The sequence below is a fragment of the Filicampus tigris genome, chromosome 2 (assembly GCF_054856515.1).
Source record: "Filicampus tigris isolate MCC_2025a chromosome 2, RoL_Ftig_1.0, whole genome shotgun sequence".
Taxonomy (NCBI): domain Eukaryota; kingdom Metazoa; phylum Chordata; class Actinopteri; order Syngnathiformes; family Syngnathidae; genus Filicampus; species Filicampus tigris.
In genome coordinates this window covers 10,981,890-10,997,750 of record NC_141218.1, presented here as the reverse complement: position 1 = coordinate 10,997,750, position 15,861 = coordinate 10,981,890, and the positions used below count along the sequence as shown (strand labels likewise).

Sequence of the window (15,861 nt, the reverse complement as noted above, 5' to 3'; positions counted from 1 at the left end):
CCGTTATGACTGTGACCTCAAATAAATGTATGCTCACCTCATATTACATATATAAACAACAAATTGACGAAAAGCTAGTTTTGAAATCAGAGGCCAATGAAACTGTTTTGTTTTTCTAAATACAATATTAAGTTTATTTTAAAAGGGGAACTGGAAACAAAAATGCTTGCTACATCTCAACATTTTTAAACGTGAAGGGAATTTGCAATGCACATAATTTGCTTTGGCTGGCCACATAAAATGATGTGGTGGGCCAGATCTGGTCCCCGGACCTTGAGTTTGACACCTGTGCTCTGATATAATTACATATTAACTATTTTCAAAATGTGACTGTCTCTTGTCAAATAATGACATATTTGGACAAAAAAATCTAGTGACTATATTACATGTACAATCATGTTTTTGCTCAGTCCCTGAAGAACTAAAACAATAATTCTCCAAAAGGAGAAAAAAAACGCAACAGAGGTGATTTTAATGACATATACATATCGAACTGATTCTCAAAATATTATGCAAATATTCACATTTTTAAAAATCCCTATTATATAACTTTATTTTCATAGTGATTATCAATCTCATGAACAGTACACAACTGCATGTTCAATGAACAAAGTAAAATATTTTAAATATTAAATCTCCCCAAAAAAGAGACCAACGCCCCCAGTGAGAGGCAATTTTCAATAACACGTTTATTTTCATAATGACTTCATTCTAATGAAATTCTTCCACATTATAACTTTTCTCTTAAAACATTACGACCCAAATCATAAAAAGTACAACTTTTTTTTCTCATAAAAAATAAGTATTCTCGTAAAAAGCGCAACTTTTTATCAAATTAAAAAAACTATTCTTGTAAAACCTGTTTTTTCCTAAAGTAATATTTCGTAATGTTACGACTTTGAAATAATTAAACTCAGAGTAAAACCTATAATCTATAAAACATTTAGCATTCATGTTTTTATTTGGTGAGTGAAACACCTGGGGGGGGATGGGGGGAAAAAAAAATCAGGATATGATTAATTCTACATAACAGGAAAGGACTCCAACTTGTATCATTTCCAAAACTGCAAAGTTAAGATTATTATGTAATTCATCACTTTACATCTATATGAAACAGCCGTACATCATGTCTACCAATTTTTTTTTAATCATTTATTCTCACTGGCCACATTCTTATGTGCACCAGCACAATAAGGCTTTAAAATCCCTCCATTCGAAGAAAATGTTCACTTCCTATGAGTGCCAGTGCACTTAATGAGGTGGCCGGTGAGGTTCATTTAAAAGTGTAACCAAGACAATGTGGGGAATTTATCAGAATTCACATAAAGAATATATTTGCACAGTGATTCAGCTCACCTTGAAGGTTTATCCACCTTCAGTGAAAAATGATCTGCCAGTGTTTATAAACAGTAAAAAAGGCCAAATAAACTTCCTGTCTGCTAGCGTGCATAACAGGAAGCCATCAAGGCTGCATTCATGGTTGACTACAAAAAAAAAAAGATACAAAAACGACACGTCATTCTCTGTTGAAACAAAACACTTTAATGACACGTCTACAAACAACGTGATCTGAGCTGCTATGCAAATCAGCGCGCGTGTAAAAATACCAAACTAAAAAGGAATGACACAGCAAGTCTGTCAAGGCTCACATCCTCCTCCTCATCCTCCTCCTCATTTTCTTCATCATTCACTTTTATTGCGGTGCTGAGGGTGCCCCCTGGTGCTCACTTCTCGATCAGCGAGTCCAGCTGCTCCTGTAGCGAGGCCAGCTGTTGGAGCAGAACAAACAAGAGAGGCTCAGTGCCATGGATGAACATGTTTTTATAACGCATAACCAAAGATATAATGGAGTCAAAATGACTTTTCCGAAATGTTGCGGGGTACAGACAACCCCCAACTATTAGTGGCTTGCTCTTCATTAATTCATCTATTTTTGTTTCTTTCCCCGTGGGACCGATCCTGTGGGAGGCGGTTCTCACCCAGTTTGTCAGTGAAAATTTGTTTGCTGTAATGACGTACAACCCCCTGTAGATGGTGCCCTGGCATGCATAGCTTTTGAGGAGAAAAAGATTAGGCGGTGAATCTCGGCATGTCACGTCGATTATGGGGGACAGAAAAGCCAACACGTTGGAAGTCGGACAAGTTTGGGCAACACACGCTCAAGCAGAGTATGAAATATGTGTGCTATAATCGAGTACAGTCGGCGGGAGGTAGTAAAAAGGTGGGTCGGGATCGTTAGAGGATGACGCAGTTCACAGAGTGAATGGCGAACGCCGTGTAAAAAAAGCCACCGACATTCGATTTGAGCCATGCAGTCAGCCGGCGTTGCTCAAGGATTTGTAAATAAATTAGCGAACGACCAATCCTGGCTCAGCTTCAGAAAACAGGTGAGCTGTGATTGGTCGTTACCTGAACCCTGAGCAGTTGTGATGTCATTTTCAGTCGACAGAAGAGACAAAATGGCCGCCCCCTGAGATGGCTAAAAACGGGTTTAAGCTAAAAGATGACGGTGGTCTAATTATTGCTTGACATCACAGCGTTTCCTTGATCAAGCCCTGCCGTGAAAAGCGAAAATCCTCGAGTGACGCCCCTCCTGAAAAAGACTACAAATGCCTATAGATGCCAGAGGATGGCGGCAAAGGACTACAACTCACATCAACAAAGTTCCTTGGCACCAAGGGGGAAACACTGCATGGCATTTTGTCGTCACTTGACCGTATGGAAGCCTTACCTGCTCCATCTCGCGCTCCTCCTGCTGAATGATCTCATCCAAACACGCTTGGAATCGGTTCTGGGAGAAGAGAAATGTGACATTTGTGTGAAATGGCCGTCTCGCACCTTCTCTCATTGTGATGGCGTCCAAAGTGTTTATGTGTGCGTGACTATCGCCGCTCTGACAGAAAGGCCAGCCGGAATGTCGGTCAGAGACGGCTGACCTTTTTGCGTGGCGACCGTTGACGGTAACGACGGCAGACGGCGTCCCCAAAACGGCCGACAGCGGGAGCGCTAAATGGCAGCCGTGTCTGCTCGCTGTCGCGCCAGCTCAAGCATCAGGTTCAATACAATCTGTCCCCATTTTTTTTCAATTATTTCCCATATCTGATCATGTGAAAAATTAATAACCTAATAAGCTCCAACATTAATCTTTTTTGTCTTAATATTTATTCTCATAATATTCCAATATAATTATGTTAAAAGTACACCTTTTTTGTCAGTTTAAGAAATACTGATTCTTGTGTTCTTGTGAGTTTAATGTCGTTTCATGTCATTTCATTTTTCCCTATAAATTAAGCATTTTTCTGTCCTCTCTTCTTGTAATATCACAACATTCTAATGAACGTACTTTTAATCAAAAACATTGTTCTCGTCATCACAAAAATGTATGCTTGTAGGATTACAACTTAAATCTCTCTTTTTTTTTTAAATCTAACAATGTTACAAATAATTCTTATAATGTTACCATTTTCTACACATTAAATGAAGTCTTTTGTCATAATGACACTTAAATCTCATAAAATTTTAACATTAATCAAATTGTACAATTGTTTGTTACAATGCAACTTTATTCTCTTTTTTTTTATCACAATGACAAAATAATCGGTTAAAGGGTCACAATGTCATGATAACAAAAACCTTTATGAAAAGGATATTTTGTAAGTTACAGTTTAACATTGATCCACGTATTAAAAGGTAATCACTGTTAATTTAGTAAGACTTCAAAATTGCTCAGTCTGTTGAAATGAAGGTGTAATATTAACGTGGCTTGAATTTATATTTAAATTTTGATGACAATAGCTTACAGCTAATGAAAAAAAAACACATCTTGAAAAAATGTTAAAATTAAATATTATTATTATTCATATCAATTAGCCTTTGGAAAAGTATTTTCCCCATGTGTTCATTGAATCTATACAATATGCGCAAGTTTCACTTTTTGACTACTACCACTAAAATCAATGAACTTTTGCAATTAATATTTTGCCTCTGAGCTCTTGTTTTTGGAATGCACAGACCTACTTTAATATATGTCAAGTAATCAAATTCAGTGTGTGTGTGTGTGTGTGTGTGTGTTTTGTGTGTGCGGGCACTCACTTTAAGCGCCTGGTTTTCCACTTTCATGATCAGCTCCTCCTGCTGTTTCTTGCGGGCTCGCGTTTCCTGAAGCTTGGCTTTGACGCCGCTGATCTGCACCTGGTACTCCATCACTGCAACAAACAGCAGGAGAATATTTTAGTCAAAGCAAAAAAAAAAAAAAAAAAAAAAAAAAAGGTGGGTGGTGTGGGGGGACAGGTCCTTATAATGTCCCTATAATGCAAAGGAATACAAAACTACCCAAAATGAGAGAAATATTGTCATTCAAAAAGTCCGAAGATGAGTTCAACAACCCGATTATGTGTTTTGTGCGTGTTGAAAGAATATGGCCTCCGTACACTGAGTAAACAGACTCCTATTTTATGCAGCAGACTAAACTTAGCGTACTGTAATTTTTAAATTGTTTTATTCACAGTTAAACTTTAGCTTATTACATCTTTTTTTTTCATATTAGGCATTCTGCTCTTCGTCAATGAATTCCGTAATCTTACGTTACATAACGGCCGATTCATACTACACAAAATACAGCAAATGTCAGATTTTTTTTTTTTTTACCTAAGTAGTGCTTTCGGGTCATTTATACAAGACTTTGTTTGCGGAAGTGAAAGAGAATGCTGCAAGCGAGGGAGCGAGAGAAACGATGACGGTCATATTCAAACGGCTGGCAGTCAGGGGACGCTTGTCCTGGCTCGCCGGGAAGTCACAAATTGTGCTTAATGGGTACAACACACCCATTTAAAAAGGACGTGAGGCAGCGGCTTAAAGCACTCAAAGGACAACTAAATGAGCCTGCTCAGGACTGCACACAGAGCGGCCGTTATATTGCACTAAAGTGACGGCCCCGCTACCTCACCTCAACTAGAAATGTTGCCTCCACTTGCAACTAATCGGAGGAAATGTATTCCCCTTGTGACTTTTTCTACAGGGTGTCAGTGTGGCGCTGAAAAGAAAAAATGACAAAAGCAAGAGGATCTAAATTCCCACGGAGCGCTCTCTCGGTCTCGAGAGAATATCCTTGAATATTAGTTAAAAACACTTCATGATGTGAACAAAAACAAAACAAAAGCGGCCATTTATGAGTGCATGTGTGTACAATCCCATTAAAGGTTGAATATGTCATCCTCATCGTAACGAAGCAGTACAGTTATGCTTGCCATTTTAAAAGTGAATCTTTATGAAATTCAAATTAGCCCCCATTGTATAGTTACGACCTTTTCCTATGTTTATTCTCGTAATAGTGGAATAAGACTACCATTTTTTTCCCCATTATCAGAAAAGTGTACTCTTGTATTATTATGATCTTAATCTCATTCCCAAAAAATCTTGCAACATTACAAAAAATGATTCTTGCAACCAATTCTGTAGTTGTTGGGGGCCAGAGCAGAGCAGCTAGACCTGTACAGGAGGGGACTTCCGAGGAAAAGCTGGCGCCTTAAATTGCGGACTGACAACTCTGCCAAATGTAGATGAAAAGGTCCAGGCAGCTGTCTGAGTTTCAACATGTGTCAGCGCCGCTTCATTCGAGTCAACGTGTGACCTAGAAAACTTGGCTTCCGAAGTCTGGACCTTTGGTTCTCCAACATACTCGTCCCTACCTTAGCTATAGGCCAATTAAAAGCTCTGATATGATTGTGACACATCATCATCATCATCACATAAAATTGACGTCACAGAATGAGTTGTTTAAAGGTGTTTTATTTCAAGGGAGGAACAAGTTTTTTGAAGAAGTAGATTATTTTTGCCCCGAGAATGCCTTTTCCAGAATAACGGCATAATATTCCAAAGAATTTAAGATACCACTGTCTTCTTTTGTAGAACTTGACCATTTTATCTTAAAATACAACTTTATTACTAATTCTTATCTTGACAAAACACGTCTTTGTTTTTGTACAGATTCTGACTTTTTTTCTTTTGAAAAATGTTTACTTTACTCTCATAACATTAAACATTACAAATCTAAAGCTAATAAACTTGCTTCTCCTTCCTACCTCAACTTTAGGCCAATTAAAAGCTCTGACATGACTGAGACAAATCACACAAACTGGACATTCCTGCATGAAAAAAAAGGTTTTTTGTTTTTTTTAAGAACAACAAGCATATTACAGGAAGAAAGTCCTATTTTTTGATAGTACAACTCAATTATTTTAGAGAATAAAGACAGCTTTTCTAGGACAAAGGGCATACTATGACAAGAAAGAAGTTGTCATTTGTTAAAATGTGACTTTTCTTCCCTTGCTAAAATTTGACTTTAATATCACAGCATTACAACACTAACTGAAAACTGTTTTTGAAAAGGACGGAACTCTTAAAACAACTAAATTAGTAACAAATAGGAAGATAATTTATAGTATTTTTTTTAAAAGCCTATTCCTGTGACATTGAGAGGTACACATGGTAGTTATGTTTGATTGGCGTTAGGATTATGAGAGGGTTCTGGGAAAAATGTGTCCCCCACCCCCCGACAAGAGCTCCCTGAAAGCTAAAAAAGTTGACAGAACGCCTGGTGCATCCTTGTGTTACTTCGACCAAGAAAAGGCCTCTCTCACCTATTTGGTTGTTTGTGTCCGACTCTCGTTGCGCAGGGTCCGACTCGTCCATCTTGTCTTGGACCAGGTCGTCCTCCGTGTCCACGATGTTCAGGTCCTCGTCCTCGTGGCGGTCCACGTCGTCCTCCTCGTCCTCGCTGGAGCTGCTGATGTCGTTGAACATCTCCCGCAGTTCGTCACGCTGGGCTGAACGACGTAAAGGGTAATCAGCCGTTAACTCAAATTGGACAACGGCACCTTGGATTGCGTCCACGTCAGCTGTTGCGAAGGTTATGATTCACATCGTATTGAAATGTTTTCAGCATCTGGCATTGGCGAATAACAGTCATTAATGAGCAGATAGTTTCAATCTGCTGGGCTGCTTGAACGACAGTGAAACCTCCAAAGTGGAACAAAATATCGACTCAAATGAAATTGAATAGAATACAAAGCCTTTATTGCCATTTTAGGTTGCAGATGCAGCCGTGGTCAAGTGGTAATCGTCACCTGCCACCGTGGGGACCCTGGTTCAAGACCACCCCCAGAACAGATGGCGACGGTGACCTTGACCAAGACACCAATACCCCAAATTGCTGCCTGGGCACTTAAAGCGGACTCACTTGAGGATCCGTGACCCATCTTGTGTCCCGACGTTCCAGGTGACGAGTCCAGGTTGGCCAGAGAGCCGTGCTGGTCTCCGTCCTTCATGTCGTCCTCTGCTATGACTTCCCACCCTGATCGTCACGGGTCAAGGTCAATGCACCCACTTTGTGAACTTGTGTGGAGTTTACATATTCACACCATGCTTTAGTGTAAACACAAAATGAAAACACTTGCGAGGCGCATGGAGCATACACTAACACAGAAATTACCACTTTGAAAACAGCCAGCCCGACTAAATCCGGCTCCTGATATCACTCACTAGGCCACGCCCCTTTAAAGCAGACATCAACACACGCATGTACTACAGTGTCTGTCTGTGTGACTTTCAGCTAAATGACGTGAGAAAAATAGTTGATTTTTGTCAATTCTATTCAATTATGAATAGTGGTAATTAAAATTGGCATTAATAATGTTGTGGTAAGCAGTATTAAGGTATTGCTAGGCTAATTGTAGAAGACGTTCAAGTGTTGTCATTTATGTCTCCAATTCAGAACCACTATTAAAAAAAAATGGCTGGATTGTACGCCCCCTTGGAGGACTAAACCTGCAACAGGGAAAAGGCTTGGCCACCCTTGCAGTTCACATTTTCAGATCTACCCGCTCAGATGACCCGTTTTGTTTAGTTTTGCGTGGCCTCGTGTCAGCTAAGACGAGACGCTGGGTGACATGGCACAGAAGCAATGTTGTTCTTGCTGCGTGCCGTGACGGACGAGCGCTTGTGGAAGGATACGAACGCTGACAGCGTCGGCATCCGTGCTCAGCAGCCGCTTCACCTCCTTTTCCACGTCGGGAGATTCGATGTACTGCGGGGAAGAGCGAGAGAGACAGAGTGCGGGTTACAGCAGTTGGCCTGCTGCCAGCGAGAACATTAGCGATTAGAAAAGAGAAGGGGGCCAAATTGATGCGACTCAACTCTGCACCTTCTGGAAGATTGATTCAAAAGACAAAGTTGACGAGTAGCGCTTGAATATAACGCTCCTTCACTATGAAAAGAAGCGCCGGTGAAATTGCTTTTTGGTTGCTTTGCCTTCGGGACCAACAAAGACGGAGGGGCTTTATTTATATGTAAATCTAAGGTTCACTAGAGGTGCTGTTTTAAGAAATGTAAACGTCTGCTTGGGTAAAAGCCAAAGGAGGAGATGGATGCTAAAAAGACTGATGAGAGGCGGGAAGGCCAATGGAAAAAGAAAAATGGAGCGCAAACCTTCTTTTTTGCCGTCTTGCGAAATCTCCTTTTGCGCGTGTTCTTGAGCGGACAAGTGACTGGGGGTTGGCAAAACAAGGTCATTAGTGCACTGACGACTATAATGTGAAGCATTTACACATGTCGGCGTTTGTTTTCTTACTGCCGTGGTTCCAAATGAACTTCTTGTCCTTGTCTTTGTCCTTCTTCTTGGTCTTGGGATCGGTGCCCGTTGGCTCCTCTAAAGGAGGGTACAGGTCTCCATCTAGTGTACACACCAGCATCTGACCACACAAAGTGTGTGTGTGTGTGTGTACAGGACATATTTCAATTATAAATAATTGGTAATAAATTATTGTTATCTCATTTTTTTAAAATACTGTATATACATACATGCAGTGGCTATAATAAGTCAACAGTACACATGTCTGTTCAGATGCCAAGTTTTTGTGATATTAAAAAGATCTCGTTGTCTGACCCCTCTCAAATCGTGTTCTGTCTGACAATATTTCCAAACATTATCCATCTCAATAAAAATCAATAAAATAACAGTGTGACTAAATCAAACTCTCCTGCTGCACAGCAAAACGGTTCTGGCATGAGAAGGACACACCATACCTAATGACTATAAGCTGCCATACAGAATGAAAAAAAGGGAGGGCTTTTTATTCCTAAATATATAACTTCCTGCTCTACCTGGCAGACATCAGCTGTCTTATATAAAGTCTTCTTGTCCACTGTTTTGAGCGACTCAATGATGCAGGGCAGATCCACCAGTTTGCAGGCCAGAGGAACACGATCCACCCTCACGATGCCATGACGACCATCAGCTGTGAATTAATATTTAAAAGAAAAAAACGTATGAGGATAAGTCTGATGACATGCGGGGATTAATAGTAGATCCTCAATTAAAGTTGAACACCACAAATATTAAAGTACAACAAATAGGTTGAATCCAAACAGAATTTTCATTCAAATCTGCTTCTAAAATGTTCAGATCCCCAAAAAAGAGGTTACTCACGGTGCAACTCAATGGTGAGTCTATCCTTCATATTCATACTACTAGACTGGGCGATCCTCCTTACGGTAGATGCATACTCCTTGCAAAAGAAAACGTTTTGGGGAAATTGGTCACAGTGCATTTTACAGATGAAGAAAACCAAAACCTGCACAGTCTTACCGTTGGCAGCCGCAGGATGAACTGATTCTCCAACTCATAAGGAGCGTCCTCCTTACTCTTCGAGCCAACTTTACCAGCTGGAAAGCCAAAATGAATGTCATGTTAACATGTAGCATGTTCCTAACCACAGCACATCCAAGGCTTTTATTTAAAATTAAACTTGATGCTACATGTTTTTGACACTTTACTATTTCATATTTTCATTTATTCAGCTTCTATTTTGGAATGTTATCTTGACATCTTTTCATTTCATTTTATTTGTTATGATCACTTCGTTTCATGCTCGTGGATATTCTCATTCATCCACGTGATTTCTTTCTCAGGGCATTGAATCGATCGCAACTGTAATGTTGTTTGTCTTGAAAGACGTTTCGCCTCTCATCTGAGAAGTCTTCATCGGTTCATTCAACAAGGTTTGGTTTGGACTGCACCAATCTGAGCTGGTGTGGAAAACCCAACTATTTATATTTTACTCCGTTTCCTATTTAAAGCATTGTGGATTTACCTTTTGTGAATGGTGCTACACAAATAAACTTACCTTGGCGAGAAATTCAAAAATGCAACTCTTGTACACAAGCAACTCCTACACGTTGACAACTGCTGATATTTAATAACGTTACTTATGAAAAATACACTGTTCTTCTAAAGTCACATACTGTAACCCAAATGTTACAAATACGCTAAGAATGCAGTTATAGTTCTACTGTTTTTTCTAGTTCGTATAGATTTAACCATCAAGCTTCCGCCAACAAATACAATTATTAAAATGAATGTACTATATTATATATTTTCTTTTAAATTTTCTGTCCATGTTTACATTGCAGAATAGAAACTAGCCGGATAACGTTAGCATACCAAGCTAACGAAAAGAGATGGGCAATGGACGTACCTTTCTGTTTCGATGTCATGTTGGTTTTTGTAATTTCCACGAAACCGTGGAATTAGGACATAGGGAACTATGAGTTAAACATTCAAGCAATACAAAATAATGTCGAGAGTGTTTTAAACACAACGGCAGCTTGACTAGAACAACAGAACCATGTCTGAACGATGGAACTCATGCTGCATTCAAGAACTCCTCGGAAAATCGTTACTTTTCGCCTACAAATACAGTATTTTAACACCAAACTAGTACTACCACCACTACGACTACTACCGCTAATTTATTACTGTTGTTCTTTTGATTATAATGTCATACAAAATGTTCCATATACTTCATTTATTGAAAGTACATGACGTCACGTATTCGGTATCACAGGCGGTGGTACATTGGAAGACAATCTGGAAAGAAGATAATCCACAAAAGACAAAAAACACAACAAAAAGACAAAGACAAAAACAACAAAAAGAATGATTTTGGTGCAATATAAGCAATGAAGTCTTTGTTTCCCTCAAATAAAATGTTTTATCTGTCAACCGATTAAAAAATGCTTAGAGAGATACACGTTCCAATCTGGATCAGACGTTTGTGCTTTTCATGCATTTTTTAAACTATCTATTTTATTTACTTAATTGTTTTTTTTATTTTGTTAATTCAATTGTTTTTTTTTTAATTGCGAAGCACCTTTTAATTTTGTTTCAAAAACCGCTGTACAAATAAAGCTTACATCATCATCATGATCATTATTATCATTATTTATTTCTTCCGTAACGCGCAGCAGTATCCTATGTTCCGCTTGCTGTTGAAAATAGAGACAAAAATGTGGGACTTCAAAATCATCCATCCATTATCGATACTGCTTCTCCTCACAAGGGTCGCGGGCGTGCTGGAGCCTATCCCAGCTGTCTTGGGACAGTTGGGCGGGGGACACCCTGAATTGGTTGCCAGCCAATCGTAGGGCACACAGAGACGAACAAACATCCGCACAATCACACCTAAGGGCAATTTAGAGCGGCCAATCAACTTACCATGCATGTTTTTGGAATGTGGGAGGAAACCGGAGCACCCGGAGAAAACCCACGCAGTCACAGGGAGAACATGCAAACTCCACACAGGGAGGACGGAGCCGGCATCGAACCCACAACCTCTGAACTGTGAGGCGGAAGTGCTAACCAGTCGACCACCGTGCCGACCATTCAAGGTTTCGTTAAGGTTTAATAGAAAAAAAATTTTTTTAGAATTAAATCATATAAGTACAAATACTTGTCGAAACTGTGCTAAAGTAAAAGTAAAAAAGTACAGACTCTGAAGTATCCATCAATTCAAAATCAAAATTACATAATTTATTGGTAAGGGAATTCTGTCCAGTAACATTTATATTTATATGAAATGTCAAATACAGTCTCACATATCATATCACATATTCACAAAAATCAATCGTGTATCTTTTGGTGCTCTTTTAAATTTGCAGCCTTTTCTCGCATGCTTTTACGTTGAAGCCCTCTACACATCCTGGAAAAACACACTCTTCACTTCCGGGTAGGAATCGATTCTTCTGTTGCTGTCGGTTTTACCTCCTCTGCCAGTCCGTGTGAGATATTGGCCAAAGTTTTGGACTCAGCAACGTCGACGCCGCAGCGTTTAGCTGCCGAACATCAGGCCATGGCGCTTAACTGGACTCTCAGCCGAGGCCGCGGGGCGACGAGGACGCGGTGGCCGCGCTTGCTGCCGCTGCTGGCTGCAAGCCTGTCGGTGTGCGTGTGCGTGTGCCGAGCATCCTCGTCGCCTCGGGAGCAGCAACAACAGCAGCAGGAGGAGGACAGTGCCATGGAGAACATCGTCACGGAGAAGAAGGCTGAGGAGAGCCACCGGCAGGACAGCGCCGACCTGCTCATCTTCATCCTGCTCCTCACTCTCACCATCCTGACCATTTGGCTTTTCAAACACCGCCGGTTCCGCTTCTTGCACGAAACAGGATTGGCGATGATTTATGGTGAGCTTCTACCGCTACACATTCGTTTTGAATCCAAAATAGGCCCTTGTATTTGACGTTTCGCCGTGACGCGTCATGTACTTCCGGATGGCAAGTGAGCATGGGAGGTGTGTCTGTCTGAGGCGCGACAGACTCTCTTGCTAACCAAAACAGCAGCATGTAAACAGTCTCAATGAACTGAAATGTGCAGACTCACCATACAAGTTCCCGATATATATAAATCAAGCAAATGGAGTCTCTATATAACACAACATTATTTTTATTTCCAATCAAAACAAATGGCGCCTTTTCTGGTCTCGTGTCCAGGTTTACTGGTGGGTGTAGTGCTGCGCTACGGCATCCACGTCCCGCGTGACATCAGCAACGTGACGCTGAGCTGCCAAGTCAACGCCAGCCCAGCTACGCTGCTCGTCCACTCCAAGGGCAAGTTCTACGAGTACACGCTGAAAGGCGAGATCAGCGCCAGCGAGGTGGATGACGTGCAGGACAACGAGATGCTGCGCAAGGTGGGGAAAAAGGCAGACAGTTTCACAATAAAATCACCAATTTAACAAATATTCTACGTATGGACCAACCAAACTCCTCCTTCCACATTTCTTCACTGATTCAAACCATTTTAACTTCAAACTCATTCGCTGAAGTATTTACCACATCCCCAAATATTTTGTTTTTGTCGTGCACGTGTGTAACTCAGGTGACGTTTGACCCTGAAGTCTTCTTTAACATCCTCTTGCCGCCCATCATCTTCCACGCCGGTTACAGCCTGAAACGCGTAAGCAAATGACTTTTGTTGTCTTCTGTTGATGACATCACCAACATGCAGTCAGGGGGAAGGGGAGTCACGTTGGATGGCGTCTGTCTTGTTTTGCAGAGGCACTTTTTCCGGAATATGGGCTCCATCCTGGCCTACGCCTTTTTGGGGACAGTCGTTTCCTGTTTGGTCATCGGGTAAGCTTGTCACTTATGTCCGTACACGTATGTTGTAATTTATAGTCTTTTCTTGTTTTTTGCCAGGCTGTTGATGTATGGCTGCGTGATGCTGATGAAGCAGATGGGACAACTCGGCGGTGATTTTTTCTTCACGGACTGTCTGTTCTTCGGCGCCATTGTGTCCGCCACTGACCCTGGTGCGTCTACCATCTCCGCTGTTGACTTCTTTTCAAGCTACATCAGCACCAAGTAGAAGCCTTTACAAGTAGCCAACTCGTTGCTTATAACAGATTTGTGTCTTCCGTTGCCACAGTGACGGTGCTGGCCATCTTCAACGAGCTGCAGGTGGACGTGGACTTGTATGCGCTGCTGTTCGGAGAAAGTGTGCTCAACGACGCAGTGGCCGTCGTTCTCTCCTCGTAAGTCTGGTGAAAAAGTTCTCATGCGTTTATTTATCTTCTCATGACAATTTCTAAAGATTAGAGGTTTCAAAATGAATGACAAATAATCGATCTGCAAATGAATCGACAACTATTTTTGTAATTGAGTGATTGTTTAGAGCCTTAGTTTAACTTGAAATTGTCCAAATTATTGAATTTCAGTATTTCAACAGTAATTATTCTCTGATTTCTGCAACAGAAAGCAGACTGATTATTTTGGAGATTTAATCAAAATAAAACGTTTGCAAACATCTGGTTTTACTTTGAAAAACAATGATAGGACCAGTAAGTGAATCAGTTTCAGAAAAGTTCGTGAGTACCACATCAATCCCTCTCATGTGATATTGCTTACTTGTTTTTTTTAAATCACTAAACAACAACAAATAAACAAAATACAGTCTAAACACAAAATGAAATTTCATCTGATTAATCGTTGGAATAATCTTTAGAATAAGCGTTTCTCCCTGCAAAAAGTCTCGGAGCGAGTCCACGAACGGGTGCACTAAGCAGAACGTGTTGACGGGAATCTTTTGAGACAAAAAAGACAAATCACCAGTCGAGTCGGCTATTTTTAACCGGTTATTTATATCGTGAGCCAGCATACAAGATAACGCTTTTCATTGTTATTATTATTTGCGCGTGGATGTCGAGAGACCAAACAGCTAGCGTTTTGTCTCTTTTGGGAGTGTGGAGAGCAGAATGCAAAAAAAAAAGTACTTCTCCAGCGTCTATGCAAAGTAGACTCAGCAATAAAATGCATGCCAAGTTCATCACGTTGAAAGCTAAATACTTGACTGCAGAAAATGAGAGCGGCTCCTAGAAGGTCAAACGCTGTGCCTTCGTGAATTGTTGCAGTTGCCATTGGTGAGAAGGAATCCGAGCAAGTCTTATTTTGTCGTGCTGCTCAATTGTGGCATTTGCAGGCCCCAATTTAACTTCACTGGATTGGCTTCTTCCAATTTCTGCTTTTTAGTTTAATACACACACGGGGTCCTCGCCTTTTTAGACGGAGTCCCGTTCCTGCGGTGGCAATGTGCCCCGAAGTCGCAACGTGCTGTAGCCTATCACTAACATAACGCAGTAGTCAAATCAAAATTATTGTAATTATGCGCACACACACACACAAACTCCAGCGCATGCAAACACAAAATAATATTTGTATGAAAAAAAAATCGAGGCCATAAATATAATAGTCAAATCAAAAACAATAAATTTGGTGGTGACCACGTGCATTCATGATCTCGAAATCAAAAACCAAGTACTCCCTGTAACACCTCTTTTTTTTTTTAACCAGCAAAGAAATGTCTCTGATTCATTCTCTTCCATGATTATGAGGAACAAGTCCAGTGTGTATCCTAGCAACGTGATCCACCTGACCCATTTACGCCTGAAAGGGGATTTTTGAACTATTTCAAGTGTTGTGCATGTCGTTGGCAGGTCCATTGTGGCTTACCAGCCGGAGGGCGACAACAGCCACACCTTCGAGGTGGTGGCCACGTTCAAGTCCTTCGGGATGTTCCTCGGCGTCTTCAGCGGCTCCTTCGCTCTCGGCGTGGCCACCGGCGTCGTCACGGCGCTCATATCCTTTTCGTTTTGGAGGAGTACGTGATTCTGTAACAACAAAGTTCCACTCTGGCATCACCTCAGACAAATAATTATTGTGAAAATGTCCGTAGCTATCTATAATGAACATTAATTAATTAGAATAATAACGTGAGATGTGGTTTCAGTTAGTTTTCATTGTTTTAAAAGATTTTCGTTCTTTTTTTTATTTTGTTAACAAAAATGTTTTTTCAGTTTTTGTTTTTGGGTGTCACTCATTCATATGCAGATTTTGGCTAGTCATGGGCCCTCACTCACTTCAACATTTGGCATCAAGATGCAACTACATGGCGGTAAAGCACTACCTTTGCCTAAATTAAGCTCCTCAACTCACTTTCCTTGGCCCCAAGATGCCACAAGATGGTGGCAAAGC

At 40.7% G+C, this 15,861-nt stretch overlaps 2 protein-coding genes and 1 long non-coding RNA gene across 4 annotated transcripts in view; 1 reads left to right on the top strand and 2 right to left on the bottom strand.

The window, feature by feature from the left end:
* Positions 1–1,519: 1,519 nt before the first annotated feature.
* taf7 (TAF7 RNA polymerase II, TATA box binding protein (TBP)-associated factor) lies at positions 1,520–10,813 on the bottom strand. The gene is made up of 12 exons (XM_086018533.1): positions 10,533–10,813; positions 9,644–9,720; positions 9,485–9,563; positions 9,160–9,293; positions 8,627–8,747; positions 8,485–8,543; positions 8,011–8,083; positions 7,238–7,351; positions 6,639–6,824; positions 4,093–4,205; positions 2,732–2,791; positions 1,520–1,769 (listed from the first exon to the last, which is right to left on the bottom strand). The coding sequence occupies exons 1-12, from the start codon at positions 10,549–10,551 to the stop codon at positions 1,725–1,727; spliced, it is 1,080 nt and encodes a 359-aa protein (XP_085874659.1). The 5' UTR covers positions 10,552–10,813; the 3' UTR covers positions 1,520–1,724.
* A 1,216-nt stretch (positions 10,814–12,029) lies between these two features.
* Positions 12,030–15,861, top strand: part of slc9a6a (solute carrier family 9 member A6a) — an 11,507-nt gene continuing 7,675 nt past the window's right edge. Inside the window, exons 1-7 of the mRNA XM_086024540.1 lie at positions 12,030–12,516; positions 12,823–13,022; positions 13,211–13,288; positions 13,388–13,464; positions 13,531–13,643; positions 13,760–13,865; positions 15,324–15,465. Coding sequence (XP_085880666.1) covers positions 12,186–12,516; positions 12,823–13,022; positions 13,211–13,288; positions 13,388–13,464; positions 13,531–13,643; positions 13,760–13,865; positions 15,324–15,465 — 1,047 coding nt within the window. The 5' untranslated portion in view covers positions 12,030–12,185. The remainder of the gene's footprint in view (positions 12,517–12,822; positions 13,023–13,210; positions 13,289–13,387; positions 13,465–13,530; positions 13,644–13,759; positions 13,866–15,323; positions 15,466–15,861) is intronic.
* The window catches only part of LOC147151363 (uncharacterized), a 27,838-nt gene continuing 24,779 nt past the window's right edge, over positions 12,803–15,861 (bottom strand). For both annotated transcript variants that reach the window (XR_015085838.1, XR_015085837.1), the window contains 2 exons: positions 15,340–15,861; positions 12,803–13,871 (listed from right to left, as the gene is read on the bottom strand). The exon at positions 15,340–15,861 is cut by the window's right edge and continues 628 nt beyond it. This is a non-coding gene — a long non-coding RNA (uncharacterized LOC147151363). The remainder of the gene's footprint in view (positions 13,872–15,339) is intronic.

Bases quoted from the DNA above. Each gene is read 5' to 3' on its own strand.
- taf7 (XM_086018533.1), bottom strand. The intron at 9,564-9,643 runs GTAAGACTGTGC...TTCTTTTGCAAG, and splicing joins TCATCCTGCGGCTGCCAACG to GAGTATGCATCTACCGTAAG. The intron at 2,792-4,092 runs GTGAGTGCCCGC...CTCTTCTCCCAG, and splicing joins TGGAAAACCAGGCGCTTAAA to AACCGATTCCAAGCGTGTTT.